Below are 24,764 nucleotides of genomic sequence, written 5' to 3'. Positions count from 1 at the left end.
TTCTGCTCTCCAGTCTGTCTGGTGAATCCTCTCACTGCCCCTGCACCTCGGGCCTGCACCCCAGTTCTATATGCATAAATAAATCTTTAAAATAAAAGATTTTTATATTGCTTAAAATTCTAACAGTATTTATTTGAGTAAATGAGCAAAAAAGTTGTTAAATTTTTTGTAATTTAAATCATTTTTTTTTTAAACTATATGGTTGGAGGGCTATGTGCAAGGGAGGCATTGATACCTCCAAATCCAAAGACACATTTCTCAGATTTTATTTCAGCTAGCCTTTTATTATTTATTTAGCATAGAAGACCTGGGGTGGGTGGTTAAGAGGATTCCACAGAGACAGAGTAGGGAGCAGAATAGGCAGATCTACTGAAATACACTGTTAAAGGGAACAGTAACAAGCAACACAGGAGAGGTCTGCTGCACCATGTTGGTGGGTCAGATCCCCGGCCTGCTGTGGAACTCAGGCAGTTTTGGTGACAGCGCTGTCTTAACCTCTGGGCCACCTGGAAGACCCTCTGATGTTTCTTATGACACTAGTCCTAATGATGAGTGGGTTCCTGCCTTGTGAAATCATTTTACCTAATTACTTACTTAGAAGCCCTGTGTTCAGTCACCATGGGTTTAGTGCTTTGACTATGGATTGGGGGTTGGGGGGAATACAAATTTCAGTTTACAATTGAGTAAGTGGTTATTGTTGGTTTATGTCACTGAGATTTGGGGTGATTTATTGTGCAGCTTTAGATAACTTCACAGAAATTTTAGTACCAAAAATTGGTTGCTGCTGTAACAAAAGCTTAAAGCCTATAGTAGTATTGCCTTTGGTACTCGAATGCCTAAGGTACTTGAAGGTACCTTAGTGAGGCTGCCAATGATTCCACTCTAGATTAAAGGGATCCTGGTGATGTAGTGGTAGAGGGGTTAGTGACACTGTTGCCTGCAGTAAATTGGAAAGCAGCAACTGCATCTAGAGAACAGGTGCTTTAACTAAAGACATTTCCAGGTAAAGTATAGAATGTGCCGCCTGACTTATTTTTACTGCTTATAATAAAATTCTAAATGACAAGCTATTATATATAAAGAAGCCAGGACTTGCTGGACTCAAAAATAAAGCAAAACCATAGCTTTTCCAGATGACACAGGATGTTTAAATTTAAAAATAACTTCTAGGCAAAGAGAAACTCGTGAAGTCAGAACAAAATGTTCTAACAAGAAAGCCATGTAAGATTCTTAAAATTTTAGAAAGATGTATAGCAGTGTCTCAGAGAATGGCTCAGACAAAAGGCCTTTAGGAACTAAGAGCATGAACCATGAATCTTCTATGTTACACAGAAATTCTTCCAAGAATTGAGTAACGTTTTCCGTAAGCAGCTTTCTTTTGACAAAATTTTGGTGCATCTTTGTCTAATATAGCAAACACAGAGAAGACCCACACTGTTTTTTTAAAAATGGGACATAAAGAGTATATAGATAAAAGAGATCTTTTGAATTAACAACAAATAATTTAAGTGAATTTTATTAAAGTAATATTGCATTATAATATTTTATAACTATCATGTGTATATCATAAATCCATATGCAAATATCCATTAAGTTCACTACAAAAGTCCAGTTCTATTCACCATTGAGAATCTAATTCTCCTCTTCACCTTACAATTGACTCCCTTACACATCCTTTACCTTCTTCCTTCCTCATTTCCCTCTGATAACAACTAATTTGGTCTTATAGCCTAAACGTTTATTTTTGTTTTATGTAGTTCATTTGTTTGATTTCTCTGTCATAAACAAATGCAATCATTTGGTGTTTTCTTTGTCTGACTTATTTTATTAAGCATGGGTGAACCTAGAAGTAAACCCTCTAAGTCTTTTACATGTTGTTTAAAATGGTAGGGTTTCACTTTTTTAATAACTGAGTAATATTCTATTGTGTGTATCACTACATTTTTATCCAGTCACGTGTCAGTGGTCACTTGTTTCCAATTTTTGATTATTGTAATAATAGATGTGAACATGGAGTACATATATTTCTTTAAATTGGTACTTTTTGGGGCCCTGCCTGGTGGTGCAGCTGGTTAAAGCACAGCACTATGAAACTACCACAGCCACTGCAGCATGAGTTCAGTCCCTAGCCAGGGAGGTGACACACATGGTGCAGCAGACCTCTCCTGACTCGCTTGCTACTCCCCTCAGCAGTGTATTTCAGTGTATCTGCCTGTTTTGCTCCCCACTCTGTCTCTGGTGAATCCTCTAACCCCCCCGCCCCCCCAAAAAAACACATACCTCTGGCCTATGCCTCAGTTTGTATGCATAAATAAATCTTAGAAAAAAGATTACTATTTAAAAAAAATCGGTGTTTTGTATTTTTCCAGTAAATACTCAGAAGTGTGATAACTGGATAAGGTGGAATTTCTATTTTTAATTTTTTGAGGAATCTCCCTACTGTTTTCCATAATGGCCATACCAGTTTGCATTCCCACCAACAGTGTAGGAATCAGTGTTCCTTTACATTCTCTCCAATACTTGTTGTTTCTTGTCTTTTGGATAATAGCCATTCTTATAGGTATAAGATAGTATTTCATTTTGATTTGCATTTCCCTAAAAATAGGAGGTGATGAACATCTTTTTTTATGTTCCTGTGGACATTTGCTCACCTTAACTTTTGGGATAATGTACACAATTTTAAAAGATTAGAAAACACCAGCCAAAAATAATCTACCCTACAAAACTATCATTTAGTTACCATACCAGCACAAAAAAAGGTCTATTCTGGATACAGAAAAAAAAAAAAAAACTGATATAACTCACATGGTATTATAAAATAATAGAGGCACTTGAAAAAAAAAAAAGGGAAAGAAACCCAGCGAATCACCAGAGGAAACAAATGAAATGGGAATAAGAGGAATACTCCTCAACAAAATAAAACTTATTTATGACTAACCCAGAGCTTTACCTTTATTTTACAACTAGTAAAAGTCAAGAATGCCCATTCTTGTTCAACATAGTATTGAAGCCTAGCCAGAGCAATTAGGCAAAAAGACAGGTATAAAAAGAATCCAAATTGAGAAAGAACTAGGGAGACTATAGTTACTTGCAAACTACATAATAATACATAGAAAACCCTAAAGGTTCCACCATAAATCTATTAGAAATAATGAGTAAAGTAGAAGGATATAAAATCAACATAAAATTCTGTTGCATTTCTATATGCAAACAATGAATTATTGGGGAAAATAACATAATCCCATTTACAGTCACATAAAAAAGGATAACGTACTTTGGAGTAAAGTTAACAAAAAGAGAGGGAAGACCTTAACAGTGATAGCTAGCAGACATTACTAAAGAAGTAGAAGACACAAGGCCCTCCCTGGTGGTGCAACGGGTTAGGACGTAGCACTGCAAGCAAGCAGCACTGCAAGCAAGCCGCAGCAGCTTCACTAGGAGTTTGATCCCCTGCCCTGGAGGTGACCACATGGCACCCTAGACTTCTCCTGACCCGCCCGCTGCTCTCCTCAGAAGTGTACTTCATTGATCTGCCTGTTCTGCTCCCCACTCTGTCTCTGGTGAATCCTCTCACTGCCCCTTCACCTCTGGTTTGTACCCCGTTCTGTATGAAGAAATAAATCTTTTTTAAAAAACAAGAGCGAAGACAAAAAGAACTGGAAAGCTATCTGATATTCATGGGATGGAAGAACAAACATTGTCAAAGAGCCCATTGTACTTAAGGCAATGTACAGATTCAGTGCAATTCCAGATCCATACAATTTTAAAGTTTGTATGGAACCTCAAAATATCCCCAATAGACAAAAAAAGACCTTTGGAGGTATCTTGTTCCCTAACTTCAGGTGTATTACCAAGCGATTATAATCAAAACAGTATAGGATTGGAATAAAAGCAGACACACCAATTGAGTAAAATGAGAACCCAGGAATATACCACCTACATGGAAAATTCATTTTCCACAAAGCAGCCCAAACCATAAAATGGAGAATTGGAAAATTTCTTCAACAAATGGTGCTGTGAAAACTAGACAGCAACATGACCCCCCCCCCAAAAAAAAAAGTTTAATACCACCCCAAAATTAAAGGTTTGAATATAATACTTGAAACTATAAAATACTTAGAATATAAACAATACACTCATGGACATAGACTGCAGAGATGTATTTGGGGAGTCAATTCTAGTGGCAAGGTGACAAAGGATTCAAAAGCAAATTTAAATAGGACCACATCAAATTAGAAAACTGCAGCAAAAGAGGTTGGTCTCTTTTGTCTTTTCAAAGAACCATGTGTTAGTTTTTGTATCTCTAGTTTCCCTTTTTGATCTCTATTTCATTTCTACTCTTTTTTTTATTATCTTTTTTTTACTAACTTTGGGTCTTTTTTGTTCTTTTTTCAAGTTATTTTAGGTGTCAGATTAGATTGTTTATTTGGGATTTTATTGCTTCTAATAAAAGCTTAATATTGCAATTTTTTCCCCCTGAAGACTGCTTTTGCTGACACATACTATTTAGTCTTCATACAATAATGATTTTTCCTGTTTTATCTCAGAGTTAGATTCCAACTGTGGCATTAGGGTGAGAGCGATTCCTAGGTATAGTTTATAATTATACCTATATTTATAATTTGTACTTTAATTGACAGTAGATTTATGTCCCAACATATGGTCTTTTCTTGAAAGTGTTCCACATGCACTTGAGAAAAATATATGCAGTGCTTTGGGTGGAGTATTCTGTAGATGTCTGTTGTTATGAAACGAGTAAAGTTTTATTGCTTTCTTTTTATAATTTCTAGTCTATGGAGAGGATAAATAATAAAGAGATACAATACATTGGTTAAATATTCTGATGCAGATAATGAGAACTGGAGACATGCAAAATTAAGTAATCAGCTTCTTATGGAATTCATTTATTTGTTCATTAAAAAAAAAACCTTGAGTACTTTGCATTAGACTGAGGATATAACGGTCAATAAAAAATACAATTTTTTGGATGCATTAAGCTTTGGAACTCTGGAACAAATTTGAGGGAGAACCCCAGCTGCTGTTGGACTGTGAATAATGAATACAAGTACCACAAATAAAATGGAAAGAACATATATTCAAAAATACTCCATTTAATTAATTATTATTATTATTTAATTTTATGTTAAACAGCTAGACTGCCAAGAATATCATTGATGTATGGTGGCTACTTTTTTGTAAACTAGCATTATTTTTGTTTCAGCCTTTACCCTACGGAAAGAAAATCTGGAAATGTTTGAAGCAGTTGGTATTTTAGCTGTCAAACTTGGTGTAATTCCTTCAGATTTTAGTTATGCAGGCCTTAAAGACAAGAAAGCCATCACCTATCAAGCAATGGTTGTTAGAAAAGTGACTCCAGAGAGGTAACAAGATATTATTTTATAAAAAAGTCCTTACTACATCATAAGTCAATTAAGAAATATGACTAAAAACTCAAATGATACTGGGGATCTACTAAGATCAATACTTATAATTTACTGATTACCAGCTAATTGGGCAACACATTCTACATGAATAATGTAATTATCTTCTTAACAGAATGTTTTAAATTTTCATTGGAAATATAGCTTTAGAATATAAACTTTGAGAGGTAGTGGATTTTAAAAGGGCTAATTTGTTTTTTAAACATTCTGTACTATATTCAAAATATGTATTCATATAGAGGTCAGTGCTTAGAAATAAGTTACCTTTCTAATTGGTATGATACTTGAATATTTTCATCATGTTTCCTTGTTTAAACGTCACCGTGTTTATAATAAATCTGTTAGAATCAAAGCACTCAAATTTATCCTCTGTCTTCATCAAATTACAAAATTTTGTAATTGTAAAATACCTGTTTCAGATTTAGAAAATAGAAGAGTGTAAAAGTCACTAATAATTTCATTACTCAGCAATAACTACAATAACATTTTGCTATTTCCATTTTGCTCCTTTCAGACTTTCTGTAGACTAATACACATATCATACAAATACTTTTATATAAATTTGAAAGTTGTACTGTATGTCCAATGTATGTTTTACTTTGGAAAACAGAATAAATACATTGTTTTATGAAAATTTATGTCATGAAAATATTTTTAAATTAGGTTCATGATTAGACTAAGTCACTTAAACAGTTCCCTAGTTTTGGACATAGAAATTCATTCCAATTTTTCAATGAAAATAATGCTTTGAGGGCCCTGCCTGGTGGCGCAGCCGGTTAAAGAACAGCACTAAGAAGCTAAAGCCACTTCCGCATGAGTTCGATTCCCGCCTGCCCCGGAGGTGACCACATGGCGAGGCAGACCTCTCCTGACCCGCCTGCTGCTTTCCTCATCAGTTTACTTCTTAGATCTGCCTATTCTGCTCCCCACTCTGTCTCTACTGAAGCCTCTCTCCGCCCCTGAGCCTCTGCCCTGTACCCCAGTTCTGTATGCACAAATAAATAAGTCTTAAAAAAAAAAAGAAAATAATGCTTTGATTAATATTAATGTACTTAACTCTGTGTCTTGTGGATATTTTCCTTTCAGTAAACTTAAGAAAATTGAATCATTGGGCTAAAGTTCAGCCTAATTTGTTGTACTACTGATCTATTAATCATAGTCATTGTGTAAATATCCTTAGTCATTAGATGTGTAAATATCCGGGTGGATGCTTTTGAAGTGCTTCTAGGCTCTTTTACAAGGACAAAAATATATTAGTTTGTAGGAAGAGCAAATACTTTGATTTGACTGATGGAAACAGTATTGTAATTACTCTTACATAATAGTAAGATTTTTGGGTCCTCCCTGGTGGTGTAGCAGCTTAAAACAGCACAGCACTAAGAGGTTAAAGCCACTTCAGCATGAGTTTGGACCCTGCCCGCCCTGGAGGTGACCCACATGGCGCGGCTGTACTTCCTTGATTTGCCTGTTCTGCTCCCCATTCTGTCTCTGGTGAATCCTTTCACCGCCCCTGCACCTCTGGGCTGTACCCAGTTCTGTATGCATAAATAAGTAAATCTTCAAAAAAAAAATAATAGTAAGATTTTAGTGAATGAAGAAAGCCAAGATATAATTTGAGAGACAGTGAGTGAGATAGTTTGCCTAATAAAGTATGTAGATCCTATAAAGTCTATAGAAAATGTGAATGTAAGACAAAATGTTAAAAGTTATGCTGTAATATTTGAAATCTGTTCTTTAGATATCAGGGAAGAATTCAAAGTGTGCAGAGCAGAGAGTTAGAAAAATTGTGTTTTCCTTGGTAATATTCAGAAGGAGAGGCTGAGGAAGAAAAGATCTGTTAAGTTCTGTCACTTGAATTAAAGAAAAGTCAGGTCTACCTAGGTAAATGGTAGCATTAGGAATATAGTTCAGTTCTCAAAATGACTGTTAATATGTATTAATGGATTTTTAGTATATGGTTGTGGAAGTAGCATTAACTTTTGAATAATCCTGTAATATCTCTTTTACTATTCAATATCTCTTTTACTATTCTAATATAAATAGTTGCTTAGAAACTGTCATTCAAATCTTATGTTAATTTAAATGTAAAACTTAACTGAATCTATACGATTTATCATTTATAGGTTGAAAAATATTGAAAAAGAAATAGAAAAGAAAAGAATGAATGTGTTTAATATTCGGGCTGTAAAGGATTCCCTTAAACTTGGTCAGCTCAAAGGAAATCACTTTAATATTGTCATCAGAAATTTAAAAACCCACAGAAATGATTCTGCAAATTTGAGAGAGAGAATTTTGGAGGCAATAGGCAATGTTAAGGTAAGAAATCTCAATGTCAAAATAGAGTATTACAAGAAAATATTTGTTTCTCTCACTTTATACAAGGAAAAAAACAAGCGTTTCTTTTGTCTTTTCTTTTTATAAGCATGTATAATTATTATTTGAAATGATAATTAGGACCATTGCTTAGTTTGTGTTTTCTTCTTAGTACATTTTTATATTAAAAACATGAAAGTTTAATGTAATTTTAAAAATACAAGTGTGTAGCATTTTACAGGGGAAAAAGAAACCTGTGTATAAGGATGAGTTACTTTTTTAACACTAGCCATATAGAATATTTGTTCAGTATTTTTTTTTTAGTTAGGTAACCATGTTTGCAGTACTTTGTATGTTTTAGGAGTACAGTTTCATACTTTTTCAACTATATGCAACTATATGGTACCATACCACTGTGTTTAGGAATCTTCTCAAAAATCTTTGAGAAGTAAATAGTTATACTACCTTTTCAAAATGATATACAACTTTTCCTATTTTTGATCAAATTCTGGATTTTTATAATGCATACACATGGTAAATCGTACACATTTTATTATGTCTTACAGTAAGACATTACTTAACTTTTTAAAAAATTGGTTTACAACATGGTATATGACTCACAGGTACAGGGTACAGCCTTCAGGCACATGCTGTTACATCATACCTACCACCAAGCCGCCCACAGCCCTCTCCCACAGTCCTTCGTGTGCTCTCTCTCTCCTCTCTCCCCTCCCTTCTGGTAATTTCCAACCTACAGTCATATTTTTAGGATTTGTTTTTGGCTAGGTTTGATTTCATCCTTTGCTTTGTGTGTTATCTCAACAATAAGCACAGTCAGATCTTCTAAACTGTAGCCAGCAAAATTTTTTCATGTAAATATATTATTTCCAGATAATAAATATTTTTGGCTTTGTAGACATACAGTCTCTGTTGTAACTACTCTTCTGTCACAGTACAAAGCAGTCTTAAACAACACATACATGAGTGAGGATGGCGTATTCCAGTAAACCTTTATTTACCAAAAAGATGTTGGGCTAGACTTGACTCATGAGCCATTAGAGGTTTGCCAGCTTCTGATGTAGTACAGTAAATCTCAACCTAGGGTGCTTTAAAAATCTCAGCAATCAATATCTACTTGCAATCCTACTATACAAGAACATTTGGGCATGCAATGTAGACATTAATATTTTTTTTTCAAGCTCCCAAGATGATTCTAATCTGCAGCTAACATTGAAAAACACTGACCTAAGCTTCTGGCCAGAAGACCTTTTTCCACAATTTTATACCTCCCTTGAAAGAAACAAGCAAAAAATATATTTAACATAATGCCTCCAATAAGGAAAATATTATCCAATAAGATTTTTAAAATCTAATGAATTTACTTATGCATCAAAATCTTAGTAGACTCTTTGCATGGTCATTTTTTCTTTCTTTCTAGGCCTCCCTAGAATTCTTTTTATCCTCTGAAAAACAATTACTAAAATGATACCTCTTTTTAAAAGGGAGGCAGTTTTTCTGAGCTTTGATGGAATTTCTTGCTTGTCTTTTATATTTCACTTATGGAAATAGAACTGTGTAGTCAAAAATTCCCATTAGGAATAATAATCTCAGTTTTAGCAAACATTTCTTTAGTTCTAATAATAAACAGAGTTGAGAAGTCCTGCAACTAAGAGGTCTTTGAAGTTTTGTTTCAGAACATTATAGCTCTGATTGCTATAAACCTTTTTTTCGATCCATCCTTAAGGAATTTGAAGGGGTACTTAATTAAAATTTCTGGATATTTTGGTATTATCGGATGTCATTTTATCCAAATTTAAAATAATTTAGCTGGGATTTAATACAGGAACTACTTATTCTACTTGCAGTTGATTTTTTTCTGAGTGGCCTGAAGTTTTGTACTTTCGATACAATAGTGTCTTGTTGTAGCATCTTTTGTTAAACAGGCTTGAAGTTGGTGTTCAAAAATGATTGTTGGCTGAATAAGTGTTTACTTCCCTCATAAACTGAGTGTAGAGGACTCTTTCATCTTTCAAGAAATTATCTGGACCTGGTATTTTCTTTGTGAGGACATGTTTAACCACTTTAATGGTTATAGTAATAAATTACTATTTTCTCTTCCAGCTGAAGGGATGTCATTGCATTGTACAAGGCTTTCAGAAACTCACTTAACTACAAAATGAACTGCTGTGTGTATAGGACTTAGGGCTTGCTGGATTTGGAAATAAATCTGTTTCTTATTTCCAGCATCTCCAAATAGCAGAAGAGTCTGAATGTTAGGAAGAATTTCAGGGCAAAGACTAAATTCAGTAATATGTAACCCACTCTTCCCACTTTTCCCAGAACTTCCCTGATTTTAGACCTGTGATCCCAGAAATTTCCTTCAGGAATGTGAAGAGCTAATGTATTGCTAAAGCTTTGTCTTGGGTTTTATTTTCTAAACTTTAATCACTTATTCTTCTCCTTTCTATTCTTTAATTATATAACATTTCTCAAAACACATGTTCTCCATCTATATATTGCTGCCCATAGGGTTATTTTGTTAAATATGAAGAGAAATAATTACCTATTCTGACACAATAATTGTATATTTGTCTTAATTTAGGGCAGTAACAGAGAACAATAGATTGAGTGACATTTAAACAATAGAAACTTATTACTTACAGTTCTGGGGACTAGATGTCTGAACTCAGGGCCTCAGCATGGCCTTCTTATTGAATTCTCATGGAGTAAAAAAAAGTGACTTACCTTCAGGCCCTTTTCTTCCAGGGTTACTGACTTTTATTCATGAGTGCTTCCCCTGGTGACCCAATTGCCTCCCCAAACTACACCTTCAAATGCCAACATATTGGAGATTAGGATTTGTACATGAATTTTGGATTGACACAGGCCTGCAGTTCTTAACAATGTACTTATAATCAATTAACTTTTTATGTTCACAGAATAAAGGATTTGTGAATTACTATGGACCACAGAGATTTGGATTGGGAAGGAAAGTTCACACAGACCAAATCGGATTGGCTTTGCTGAAGAATGAAATGGTATGGTGTTTAAAAAAAAAAAAATCTGTTTTTTTTTAATTAATGTTGCATAAACCACATAACACCAGGAGTAAGAGAAACAGTGGGTAGGTATTATGGGGGTCGCCTTAGAGACTGGCTTTCACAATAAGTAAACTATTTTTTTGTTTTGTTTTTTGAAGCACTTGCTCCCTAACCTTTAGATTCTTTATGTTTCACTTTAAATTCTCATTCCATCCCCCAATGAAATCTGAATTCTCCTAATCTTGTGAGCTTGCATCTTCCTGAACTTCTCATCAGGTGTTTTTTTATTTTATTTATTTTATTTTATTGCTATTCCTTATTTAATCTTTTCTAGTTAGCAGAGATCATGGCTCTCTCGCCCAGTACTCCCTCCATAGTGGCCTACACAGTGCCTAGCACATGGCAGAATCTTAATAATATTTGTTTAACTATATTCGGTTTTTAAAAAATATTTGTTCGAATGGATGAATACTATAAAGGATGGGTGAGTGGGAGAATAGAGTAAATCTATTTTAGGATCCTTTCCTACTGGAACACACATACTGAGAAATAAATTATAGTGCTAGAGACAGTGATAAAATACAGGAACTAGTACGTACCATTTTTTTTTTTAAGGAGCATCTTTTAATCTATTTAGGCTTAAAAGAAAAGATTAAAGCTGAATTTTTAAAAATAGATTTTGCCATTTATTTTTAAGGTCAAACAATTGTGAAACTTGAGAACTTAAATGAAATCAGTGGTTTGCTCTTTCCTTATGCCCATTTCTTTCCCCCTACCTGTTTTTTGGCATAGGAGAGCTGGGGTGTATGCCATCAGTACAGGGGGTGAGAGGACTCACCAAAAACAGAGTTGGGAAACACAAAAGGAAGAATGACTGAAATACACTGCTAAGGGGATTAGTGAGCGAGACAGGAGAGGTTTGCTGTGCGCTGTATGGATCAGCTCCCTGGCAGGGGATTGAACTCAGGCCTTAGTGATGATACTGCTGAAACTTAACTCTTAGGCCACTAGGAAAGTCCCTGTTTCCCTATTTTTGGTATCTGTGTTGGCCAACTCTGAGGTATACATTATTACCTCACACTTGTTTTCATAGCTTGATGACAGAGGGAAAGAATGACACAAGTGAAACTGGAAGTTGTGAGGGAGGACCTTTTCCAGTCCACAGTGTTTTATTTATATTGTTGTTCATTTTTGTAGAGTAATTGGTTACTTTCCTCAGGTGTAGTCCCTGTAGTTCTCCCACCACCATAGTACCCCTGAACCATCACCACAGTTCCTAGTGTTCTCCTCTCTCCTGTTGCCACCCTATGGCCCTCCCCTGCTGAATGTCTCAGATCTATGATCAGCTTGAAAGTTTTTTTCTTGCCCATTTGGTTTCTCTATATTCCACTATAAGTGAAACCATCCGATGTTTATCTCCTTCCAACTTATTTCACTGAGCATCATCCCCCCCAGCTCCTTCCATGCCTCTGCAAATGGCATGAGTTTTCTTTTTTGATTGCTAAGGAGTATTCCATTGTTTTATATAGACCACATCTTCTTGATCCAGTCATCCTTTTGGGACACTTAGATTGTTTCCACATCTTTGCTATGGTAAAAGGTGCTATAATAAACATAGCAGTGAAGATTTCTATTCGAATTAGTGCCTTTGTATCTTTGAGTAAATTTTAAACCTATGTAGAAAGTCACTTTGTATAAAAGGTTTATTTCTAAACATCTTTTTAATGTTTAAAAGCTTGAAGATAAAATTGCAGCATCGAATATCATTTCATAAATGTCTATTTTAAGATGCCAGAGAATTTATATATATTTATACAAGAAATATTATGTCATTTACATTTAACATATGTTTGCTTGCTTGATTTTTAAAGGTGAAGGCTGTAAAATTATTTCTTACACCAGAAGATGTGGATGATCCTGTAAATAGAGCAAAGAAATATTTCCTTCAAACTGGTATATATATGTTTCTTTACCCCATACATAGCCTACTAATAATTAATAATAAAGAGGGCATTCATTGCAACACAAGTGTGATAAGAAATAGATTGTAATATTGTACATTTAATCATCTTACTACATGCCCGAGGCAATACATTTTTGGCCAGATAGGAGGATTTTTGTTTATTCTAACTACAGCTCTGTGGTTTGGGATAAATAGAAAAATAGTTTCTTAGTCTTTATTGGCCTTAATCCTCTAAGAGAACATGAATTCCAAGTTCTGAACTGGTACCATTTGAAATATAATTCATTACAGTGAGAGACTGAAGTATAAATTACATAAAAGTACTTTTGCTATATTTGATAATTTGTGCATTATTTTGGGCCTAGTGATTCAGGCTGACTGCCAATTCTAAAACTTGAGCTCACAATGATGAATATGTGTTTAATGGAAAGCTCCAAGAAAAGTAGTTATGAATGTGATTCTTATTATTCTGCATGAGTTAACTCAATTTAGTACTTTCCAATTATATTGTCTCATGCAAGTCATTTTATTTCATTGTTTTAGTTTCCTCATCTATTAATTGAAGTTAATAATGAGATCTAGAGAACTAATGAAATGTAAATAATATAACATATATAATACATTTAAAATAGCACTTAGCATTTAATAAATACTGCATAAAAATTGCCTGTATTTAATAATAATAAAATTGGCTATTTTATTTTAATTTAAGAAATGTTTTCAACTTTTATTTAGAAACAAATTTAATCTTAGACAGTTTAAAAAATAGCACAAAAAGCTCATATATATCTTCTGCCCAAATTCGCCTCTTATTAACATTTCATTCTAATTACTTTGTCATGTTCCATTTATCTTCCTATCCATCTATCAAGGATACATTTTTATTGGCTAACTTTGTATTATAACATGATATGTTTCAGTTGTTGTCATTGAAAATTGACTTTATACACACACACACACACACACACACACACACACTACATCAAGTTCACGACTAAAAATCCATTACTATTGTCTTCTTTATCCTGATTTGCCCATCCTTCTTTCCCTCTCGTAGCTACTAATTGGTCTTATAATGTAAAAGTTTATTTTTGTTTGCTTGTTTTCTCTGTATACCACACATGAATAAAGAATTACACTAATAATAATAATACACTAATATAATACTTTCAAGTTTCATCGTGCATATATGGCAAGATATTATTTTTCTTTTATTTGGACACCAGTCCCCAAACACACCTCTGAGGCTAATGTTGAGCAAACCAGCTGTGTTCTCTTTTGTGTATCTTATGGTGTCAGGGCTTTGATCCAACTCTAATCCATTTTGAATGATTTTTGTGTATGGTAGAAGTGGTCTGACTTTACTCTTTTGCATGGGATGATCTAATTATGCCATTTCACATTTATGCAAATATTTGATCTGCATACACTTGCATGTTTAATTTCATGTAAATTGAAATAAGGAGATCAATTTTCAAAATAGCCCCACTCCCATATACCCATTTATGATTATTCATCAAAGAGAAATATTGCATTCACATCACAATTTTATGCAGTTGCATTGTCAAAAGTAATAACAATAATCCTAAAAAGTAATAACGTAATCCTAAAAAAATGCAACATGACTCATTTGTTTGTATCTAATGTAAAGTCTTAAGGAAATAGTTTCCCTACTGTAATAATTATTAAACTTTAGTGTACATAAGAAATACCTGATGCATTTACTGACATGCTGATTCCTAAGTGCTACCTGAATAAGCTTCTTTGTGGTGGAGCTCAATAATTCAGTTTTTGAAAGCATCCTATTTGTAAGACCTTATAATATACTTGAAGAATCTGAATTTTAACCACCTTTTTTAATTAAAAATAAATTACACAAATGTCCATAATAGCTTTTTAAAGGTCTTTAGGTTCAGAGGTTTATTATACTGTTTTTAAAGTCCTTTACTTTTAACATTGCTATCCTAAAGCCAGTTACTTATGAGTTACTTTTTTTATAAGGCAAAGTGAATGGATCATATAATTTGAATCTTATCAAACGGATTCTTTAAGTGCAGCTAGATTTATAATTAGTGAGCATCTTTTTTTGATTTGTGTTAATTAAGGTTCCATTAGTTTACAGTGTTCTTTGTGTCCCCTTTCAGTGTACCACACTTAGCATCAAGCACTCATGGTCCACTATCATAATTTATTGTGCTTCTTCCCATTTTGAGTTGATTTTTGGGTAAGGTGTGAGACAATGATCTAGATTCATTTCTTGCATGTTCAAAACTTGCCACATGCAAGTTTTCCCAAGCCCTTTCATTCACGAGGCTTTCCTTGCTCCGAGTTTATGTTCTTGGATCCTTTGTCTTAGATCAACTGTCTATATAGATGTGGGTTTATTTTCTGTGCTCTCATTTTTATTCCATTAATCTGTGTGCCTGTTTTTTTTTTTTTTCCCCATACTACCATGCTGTTGTGACTATTATAACTTTGTGGTATAGTTTGAAATCTGGGAGCATCATACCACCATTCTTCTTTTTCCTCTGTCAGGATTGGTTTGACTGTTCATGGTCTTGTGGTTCCATATACATTTCAGTGATGTTTGCCCTATTTCTTTCAAGAATGCCATTGGAACTTTGATAGGGATTGGATTGAATCTATATATTGATTTGGGTAAGATGGCCTTTTTGGACAATATTGATTCTTCCAATCTTTTAGCAGGGAATATCTTTCCATTTCTTTGTGATTTCTTCTATTTCTTTCAACAATATCTTATACTTTTCATTGTATAGGTCCTTCACCTCCTTTGTTAAGTTTATCCTAGTTCTTTAATTATTTTTTGATGTAATTATAAATAGGATTGGTTTCATTTTTTCCTCTTCTTTCTCACTGTTTACTTATAGGGCCACACTGATTTTTGTGTATTGATTTTATCACCTACCACCTTGCTGAACTGATTTATTGTTCCATTTACTTTTCTAGTGTCATCTTAAGGGTTTTTCATGTATATTATTATGTCACCTGTAAATAACGATAGCTTTACTTCTTCATTTCCAATTTGAATTCTTTTTCTATGCTTCTCTTTCTAATTGCTTTAGCTAGTACTTCCAAAATAATATTTTGATAATAGTCGTTAGAGTGTGGCATTCTTGTCTCGTATTAGATGGTAATGGAAAAGCTTTCTATTTTTCAGCATTGAGATTGACATTAGCTATGGTTTTGTCACTTATGACCTTTATTATCTTAGTGGTATAGGTCACTTTTTTCCCAATTTTTTGAGGGTTTCATCATGGAATGGGTACTCAGTTTTACATTTAATCTTATCAGATTCTTTCTTGGCATCCATTTATATCATCATATGATTTATATTTTTTTATTCATGAATTGAAATATGTTGATTGATTCTCTGATATTCCTATAGAGGCCTTATAACATTGTCCCTCAAACCAACAAACCAACTTGATCCTGCTTTATAAGCCTTGTTTTATATATATATATATATATATGTATGTATATACACACACACATTGTTCAATTTGGTTTGTTACGATTTTGTAGAGAATTTTTGCATTTATGTTCATTAGGGAAATTAGTCTGTATTTTTATTTCTTTTTTTTGGTTTTTTTTTTTTGCTTTTGATATAAGGACCTCTAAAAAGTATTTGGAAGTATTCCCTCTTTCTCAATTTTTTTGGGAATAGTTTGAGAATGGGCATTAACTCATCTCTGAAGGTTTGGTAGAAATCACTTGACATAACCTTCTGGTTCTGGGCTTTTGTCTTTTGGGAGACTTTTTATTAGTTGCAAATCATCGTTTGACTGTAAATCCTTTTCTGGGCTTTGTCCTCATTAATATTTTGTTATCAACCCAAATTCTCTTGTTTATGCTTTTAATTCAGTATTTCTGTTTATTGTATAATACAAGGTCTAGTATTTTTTTATTTTATTTTTTTGTTTTTTCTTTTCATATAAAATGTCTTTAATCATTTCTTGTATTATATCACTACTTATCTTCTTGGCAGTCACTGTCTTTATCCATCATATTTGAATGATAGTTTTGCAGGATACAGTGTGGAGAATATGTCATTCCATTTTCTTCTAACCTGTAGGGTTTCTGCTGATCAAGGTGTCTTTATAACACGTTTCTTTCCCCATCTAGCATTTTTTCTATCACTGACCTTTGATATTTCAGCAGTGTTTTGGTGTAGGTCATTGTACATTTAGAAATTTGGATAGTCTGTCTGCTTCTTGAATGTCATGTTTAATTCTTTCGTTCGATTTAGAAAGTCCATCCATAGCTATTATTTTGAATAGGGTCTCTGCCCTTTTTGCTCTTCACTGTTAGCAATGGTCATTACCCATATATTTTTCTTCTAATATAATCTTATATATCATGTAGAGTTTCTTTATTTTTCCTAGTCTTATTTCTCCATCTTCCACTTGACTTTTGTACATTTTACCTTTTATTCTTGAGATCCTTTCTTCAACAAGGTTAAGTCTGCTAAGCTTTCATGGCTGCTTTCTGTTCTTTAATTGTATTCCTCATGAATCCATTTATTTCTGCTTTTGCATTATTTCTTTGTTTTTTTGTTGAATAGCATAAATTTTTTTGGTGAAGTATTTTTTTTTTAAAGATTTATTTATTCTTACAGAACTGGGATGCAGGCCAGAGATGCGGAGGGTGAGAGGATTCATCAGAGGCAGAGTGGGGTACAGAACAGGCAGATGGACAAAGTACACTGCTGAGGGGAGCAGCGGGCGGGTCAGGAGAGGTCTGCCTCGCGATGTGGATCTCCTCTGGGGCAGGCGGGGAATCGAACTCATGCGGAAGTGGCTTAAGCTTCTTTGTGCTGTGCTTTAACCCGCTGCGCCACCAGGGAGGGAAGGTGAAGTATTCTTTTTAGTCAGATATCTTTTCTTTTGTCCTCAACCTGGCTTTCTGTGTTTAATTGAAAGTCTTGAACTTCATAGAGCATCTTCATGATTCCTGTTCCATACTTTTAGTCTGGGAGCTCCTCCAATTCTGAGTCATAAAGCCTGGGTTCAGGTCCATTGTCTTTTTCCAGGTTGTGTTACCTGAGTGGTGCTTTCTTCTATATGCTCCCACTTCCCCTCCTTCCACCCCATATGATGTGCTGTGGCTTTAATTTTAAGACCTGCATTATTTTACAAGACCATGGGAGGGAAGAGTATAGGTATGGAGACCAAATGCTGGAATAAGTTTTCACAGTCTTGGGTGAGGAGTGCTCCTTTGATTTGGGGAATCTGTTATCAGTGCGTCTCTCTGTGCAATCAGACAAGCACTTCTTCATGCCTGGGACCTACTACCCAGGTCCCTGTCTCAGTATCAAGGAACTCCTTGTTTTACAGCAGAGTTTGTTCTGGCCTTAGAAGAAAAGGGTGGAGGATAGTGTTTGGCTGTTGCTTACACAATAATCAGATTAACTTCTGTGGCTGATGGATCCATCTCCCTAGGGCTCAGTCAGAATGTAATATATTATTTCCCCCTCACTGGGGAGGTCCACTGTGCCATAGTGAGTACACCAGAGCCTCTATCCTCTCTAAGTCTGTTCTTCCATCAGGAGTGGCCACAACTGTGCCGAAGGCTTTCATCCCTTCTCCCTGCTTCAAAATAATGAATAACAGATTGCCCACCTTAGGGAGGAGGATGTGTGGGTCAACCAGTGATGCTGGCAATGTGCTAGTGAGGTATATATGTGAGTTATAACTGCCTTTTTTAGTTGTACTTGGAGAAAGGCTTGCAGGCAGAGAGCTAGTCAACCATGTTTTGGCTTTGCCTACTTGATTGACTGACTTCCTTTGTTCTCTATTTCAGAGGATGCTAAAGGCACTCTAGCACTGATGCCTGGATTCAAAGTTCGAGAGAGAGCGATATTGGAGTCACTGCATCGCTTTAGCATGACAGAAGAGGGTTGTATCCAGGCCTGGTTCTCTTTTCCTCATTCTATGCGCATATTCTACATTCATGCATATAGCAGCAAAATTTGGAATGAGGCTGTGTCATACAGACTTGCAACGTATGGCTCAAGAGTGGTGAGAGGCGATTTGGTCTGTTTGGATGAAAGTATTGAAGATGAGCATTTCACGAACAGTAAAGTAAGTAATATTCCATCAGTGTTTTCCAAGAGTATTTACCACACTAGGAACATTAATTTTCAGAAGTCCTTGTTTTAGAAACAATTTAAGACTAGACATGTGTTTTAAGTCCTGTATTACTCATTTCCCACTTTTCCCGTGCTGTCAGCTAAGGCTTAACAATTATCGGTATATGGAGAAATTAAAAAGGTAGCAATATAAGGTAAATGGTAGAAAGATGGCGGGCATTTCTAAGAAAGAACACTTTTTAAAATTACACAGGTAATGTAAAAAAGTTTCCTTGAAAAAAAATCAAGACATTGCAGATAAAAACATGACATGCCTTCCACCACTAGATAATAATTTCTTCATTTCTCCTGAAATCAGTGTGTTTTTGACATGTCTCCATCCTTTTAGACTTTTTCTTTCTTTTCATATAAATATCCACAGAAAGTATATATTTTAATCCTATTACTAATACTGAAAATAAGGAGTTACATGCTTATAACAAAATAAGGCAAATAAAAATAACACAATTTTTATCATAGTGGAATGTGGTCATGTATGTGTTTTATATAAATGTAATTTTGTGTCAGTGTTATTCCAAGACTTGCTTTTTTCTAGCAATGTCTTAGAGACATTTTATATTAGTAAAATTATAATGTCATTAAAAAAATTTTTTATACCCCAAAGGGCACATTTGTTATAAAAAAGGAAAGGAAAGGAAAGCACACATGCTTGGGTACAAGCAGACAGAAAGAATTGCCTCGGAAAGGGACAGATTTGTTAAAATGCACTTCAGCGTAGTCCAAGGTAGATGGGAGAGCTGCCTAGTGTAATCTATGCTAGATAAAGTGAGCCTTCCCTTTCCTTTTTTTTTTTAATAAAGATGTATTTTATTTATTTATGCATACAAAAATTGCGGTGTGGGCCAGAGGTGAGGTATGTGGGTGAGAGGATTCCCCAGAAACAGAGTAGGGAGAAGAATAAGATCTACTGAAATCTACTGCTGAGGGGGACCGGTGGGAGAGACAGGAGAGGTCTGCTGTGCCATGTAGATCAGCTTCCTGGCCGGGGATCTAACTAGGGCCACAGTAGGTGGCGATAGCTTGCTAGTGTTGAGATTTTAACCTCTCTAACCCCTTTCATTTCCTCTTAACAGTATTTGTATCTCTGTCAGCTGGAGTTAATTAGTGAAACAGATTTCCATGATTCAAATGAAGAAATTCATTTTATAATATAGTAATGCAAAAAATAAGTTATTATTCTATAGTGATACCTAAGGTTAATCACACAAATGTTCTAAAAATTAGTGAAAAATTTGAGTAGTGCTTCATATATAATATTACAAAAGCAGTGAATTTTAGGAGGAAGGAATGTTAGACATCATTTTCCCCCAACTCATATTTTTTTAAATTAATTAATTTATTTATTTGTGCATACAGAACTGGGTGGTACAGGCCAGAGGCACAGGAGCAGTGAGAGGATCCACCAGAAACAGAGTGGGGAACAGAACAGGCAGATCGAGGAAGTATACTGCTGAGGGGAACAGAGGGCGGGTCAGGAGAGGTCTGCCTCACCATGTGCGTCACCTCCTGGGCCGGTGGGGATCGAACTCTTGCAAAAGCGGCTTTCGATTCTTAGTGCTGCACTTTAACCCACTGCCCCAGAGAGGGCCCTCCTAACTCATATTTCATGGAAATGAATATTGTGTCCCCGGTTGGAGAAGGCAGGTTAAGTGGCACAGGTGGCAGAATGACAGCCCAAGTGGTCTCTACTGCCACATGATGAAGCATGGAAAAGGAGAGGAAGAATATGGATTACTTTTTCAAAAACGGAGATAAACAAACTAAAGGAAACATCTCCTAAATTAATGACATAGTTGTAGATATATGAACTGGGGGGTATTTTTGTTTTCTTTTTTTGGTTTGAGTAATGGAAACCCACTTCAGACTAACAAACTAAGCCATGAACTGAATGAATCTCAGTGGCAAAGAGAGTCTGGCTTCCTGGCTTGGGGCACCTGTCCTCAGAACAGTTATTGTGGATTGGGATATGTGATTGTATAAGTTGTTCTTGAAGACTTTCTTCTGGAATCATCTCAAAACTCAAGCTAGAGGAGAGATCCCTGGAAAATGAGTGTGTTCTGACCAGGGAAGGAGTAGAAACTGAACAAGCCAGAGTAACAGATGTCTGTATCAAATGGAGGGTTTGTGAATGCATCTATGGATAAGTGGTCACTAGGAGCATAGCTCTCTGGCATATAGACTCAAACTGTGTAACAAGAAATCTAGTAACAACATGGATTTTACCTTACCTCAGAAAAGAGATATGTCACTTAGTGATTCACTTTTGATAAATAATAAAAAGTCATTAGGTGTTTTTCACCTTCCAGAATATGTTCATTTAGTTATTTCCCTGGCACTCATTACTTACTAAGTCATACTTTTGATTAGATTTTGAGAAGAAGACAAGAAATAACAATCTCTGAAATACTTAGGTCTTACAATGCTTCTTTGTTTAAAGTAACATTTGTCAGGTTTTCTGATCAGAATCATATCTACTTTATTTTTGTTGCTGTGGCAGGAAACATTTTCTTTTTATTTTACAGTTTTATTATCAGCAAAGAATACCTTTATTTTAAGACAAATCAAATCTATATTTAATATAGAAAGTAAAAAACGGGACTTGAGGTTGAAAATATAAGATATGAAAAAGTAAATGGGACATGCATTGTTATGCATCTAAAATATGTAGGGAATTAATTGTTCTTCTTTGATAGATCTCTAGACTGACAGGTTTATTTCCATTTCAAGTTACCTAGTAAATTCCTTTATAATTTTTTTTGTGAGCAAGATAGAGAAATATGAGTTACACTATTTAAAAGTGGAGTGAATTCATACTTGGGGAACAGCCACATTACAAAAAAAAAAAAAAAGGGTTTGTTAGCTAGTTGATTCAACTCAGAGGGAGTTTTCTAAAGAAATAACATGGTTTTCAGTATTGACCATATTTGGTCAGCATTTTCAGAAATTACTTCCAGTGTTGTAGGTATGTTGATGAATTTGTGAGAAAGAGAAAGTTGAAATGTGATCATACAAGGGAGTCAAAGCCACATGTATTTTGATTGCATCCCATTTTTAGTCTTTTGAGGAACCTTCACACTTTTTTCCGTATAGGGGCTGCACTTTCCCACCTGCAGCATAAGAGGAATCCTTTTTCTCCACATCCTGCTCAGCACTTGTTGTTTCTGCTTTTCTTAACTTTTTTGACTTGGGTTATTCTCAGAGGTGAGAGATGATGTCTCATTGTGGTTTTGATTTGTATTTCCCTGATGATACGTGATGATGAACATTTTTTTCACATGCCCGTTGGCCAGAAGCAGATTTCGGACATAATATAATAAAAAACAATTCTGTAATTTAGAAAATGATTGTTGTTAACAGAGGTTAAGGTATCACCCAAGAGCGTTAAAATTCCCATCAGTCTTTGAAAGTACCAACTTCAGTTATCAGTGGTCAAACAGGAAGAATCTTTCTAGCTAATGTGGTCTGCTTCTTCAGAAACAACTTTTGAAAAAATCCTTTATATATATATATATCCTTTATGTATATATATAAATCCTTTATATATATAGATCTCTTTCTATATATACATAGATATATATGTAGATATATATAGATGTATCTATATATAGAGAGAGAGAGTCAGCTATGAGTCAAATTATATGTAACTAAGTAAGGAAAATTATATGTAACTAAGTAAGGAAATTTAGAACACTGTGAATAATCTATATTTTCATCATGCTTTTTAAAAATAGGTTCATCTGGTAACTGAAGAAGAGGAATCAGCTAATACATATGCCATACATCAGGTAAATTTCTCAAAAATTAGTATTGCTTGGGTCTAAATGTAAACATTTAGACAAAATGCTAACCATTCTCCCCACCCTACCCCCTGCCTTTTAAAATCACTTTTTAAAGTCAAGTATAACTTATATAAAGTAAAATTTATTCTTTTCAGTTCACACTTAAGTGAGTTTGGTAAATATTGGATTGTCAGAAAAGTCATGATTTTTTTTTTTGCATAGATAAAATGTCATATCTTTTCCAAAAGCCCAATATATGCAGTTTTATGATTACACAAAGATCAAAATAAAGAACAGCTTTATGTCTCCCCAGTATTTCTCTGTGTTCCTTTATAGTCAAACTCTAGCCCCTGGCAACTGTTACATAGTTTTGCTTGGAAAGAATATCCTATAAATTGAATCATATAGTCTTTGCATTTGCCTCCTTTCAATTAGTATAATAAAATTTATTCACTCATATAGGTATTTGAGGTTTTGTTTCTTTTTTAAACTACCTTTAGATACTATTTAGAAAAATGTCTAGAAGTAATCAGTAACCTAAAAGTAATCCATTGTTCATTCAATAAACATAAGCAGTTGGTAAAATATACATATTTGTGGCTTCTAGTTTGCTTTCATGTTTTTAATAGCAAAAATCTAAAGTTATTAGCTAAAATACCAGTTGTGATTAGACAGTAGTAGGGCCTATTCTTTTTTATACAAAGAACATGCATTTAGAATTGTATGACTGCAGTTTTTCTTGGCTAATTAAATATACTAAAACTTCTTATTCTATCTCTTCTGCACTAACTATAGTTTACCTACTAATCTCTTACTTGAGTTAGTCCTTTGGTTAATAAGAGTCTTTATTTTATTGAACTCTTTTCTTTGAAGCATTAGAATTAACCAAATTAGTGTAGTATTTTATAATTTGCTTTAGGCTGATCGTAATGTTAGATCCTGAGATTATTTTTATAGACCCAAGTTCTAACCATAAAAGTACATTTAGAATTTGATTGCATGTATTTCTGAAGGCTGTTTCATCTGTTTTCCCCCTCTTCCTTTGCACAGGTGGTTCTTCCAGTGCTTGGCTACAATATTCAGTTCCCAAAGAATAAAGTAGGGCAGTGGTACCAGGAAACACTTTGCAGAGATGGATTACAAACATGTAGATTTAAAATACCAGCTCTGAAACTGAATGTTCCAGGATGTTATCGACAGATTTTGAAACACCCCCATAACCTTGCCTACCAACTAACAGAGGAACTTGCTAATGATACCAGAATAGAAGGTGCCTCTCTGAGTGAAGCAACTTTGTCACTTTTGATCTCTTTTGACCTTGAAGCTTCATGCTATGCTACGGTTTGTCTAAGGGAAATAATGAAACATGACTTTTAAAACCAATATTCTTGTGTATGTCACTCTTTAAACAAATGGTATCTATGATTTCTTGAGTATTTACTGTGTGATAGGAGGTTTATCATTGTTATCCTTTCACTATACAACATCCTGATGAAATAGATTCAATGTTAACATTCCAGAAGACAGAGCTCCTTAGTAAGTGGCAGTGTCTGAATGTAAGACTCCAGAGCCCATGTTCTTCATATTCTCTGATGTTTCAGTTATTTTGTATCTGTGCTATAAAAAGTTACAGTCTTAAGGCCACCCTGGTGGTGTAGGGGGGTCAAGCCTCAGTGCTATCACCACTATTGCCTGAATTCCATCCCCAGCCAGGGAGCAGACCTACATGGTGCAGCAGACCTTTCCTGGCTTGCCCACTGCTCCCCTCAGCAGTATATTTCAGTCATTTTGTCTGTCTGCTCTCACTCTTTGTACCTCTGGCCTATATCCCTGGTCTTCTATGGAAAAACAATAACAACAACAAAACCCAAAACAAACCTTACTGTCTTTCTAGACTACTACTATAAGATAACACTTAATAAAAACGTTTTTGTAGTCATGTTTACATCCTCTAGCACCTTCCTTAGAATGTAGATGGAACTGTGTTGTACTACAAGCATTTGGTTGGAGAGAAAGATGAAAGAAGCATCTTATTAATTATTATGTAATTCTTTCCAA

General features: G+C 34.6%; 1 protein-coding gene across 1 annotated transcript in view; it reads left to right on the top strand.

Moving 5' to 3' along the window:
• The window catches only part of PUS7L (pseudouridylate synthase 7 homolog (S. cerevisiae)-like), a 30,599-nt gene extending 6,201 nt beyond the window's left edge, over positions 1-24,398 (top strand). Inside the window, exons 3-9 of the mRNA XM_004694784.2 lie at positions 5,222-5,381; positions 7,565-7,757; positions 10,694-10,792; positions 12,667-12,748; positions 18,579-18,859; positions 22,659-22,712; positions 23,757-24,398. Coding sequence (XP_004694841.1) covers positions 5,222-5,381; positions 7,565-7,757; positions 10,694-10,792; positions 12,667-12,748; positions 18,579-18,859; positions 22,659-22,712; positions 23,757-24,083 — 1,196 coding nt within the window. The 3' untranslated portion in view covers positions 24,084-24,398. The remainder of the gene's footprint in view (positions 1-5,221; positions 5,382-7,564; positions 7,758-10,693; positions 10,793-12,666; positions 12,749-18,578; positions 18,860-22,658; positions 22,713-23,756) is intronic.
• The last annotated feature ends 366 nt before the right edge of the window (positions 24,399-24,764 follow it).

Source organism: Condylura cristata, unplaced genomic scaffold, assembly GCF_000260355.1.
Source record: "Condylura cristata isolate star-nosed mole 26May11 unplaced genomic scaffold, ConCri1.0 scaffold00047, whole genome shotgun sequence".
In the NCBI taxonomy this organism is placed as follows: domain Eukaryota; kingdom Metazoa; phylum Chordata; class Mammalia; order Eulipotyphla; family Talpidae; genus Condylura; species Condylura cristata.
Note: the sequence above shows the minus strand (reverse complement) of the source record. Positions and strands in the feature narration are given on the sequence as shown.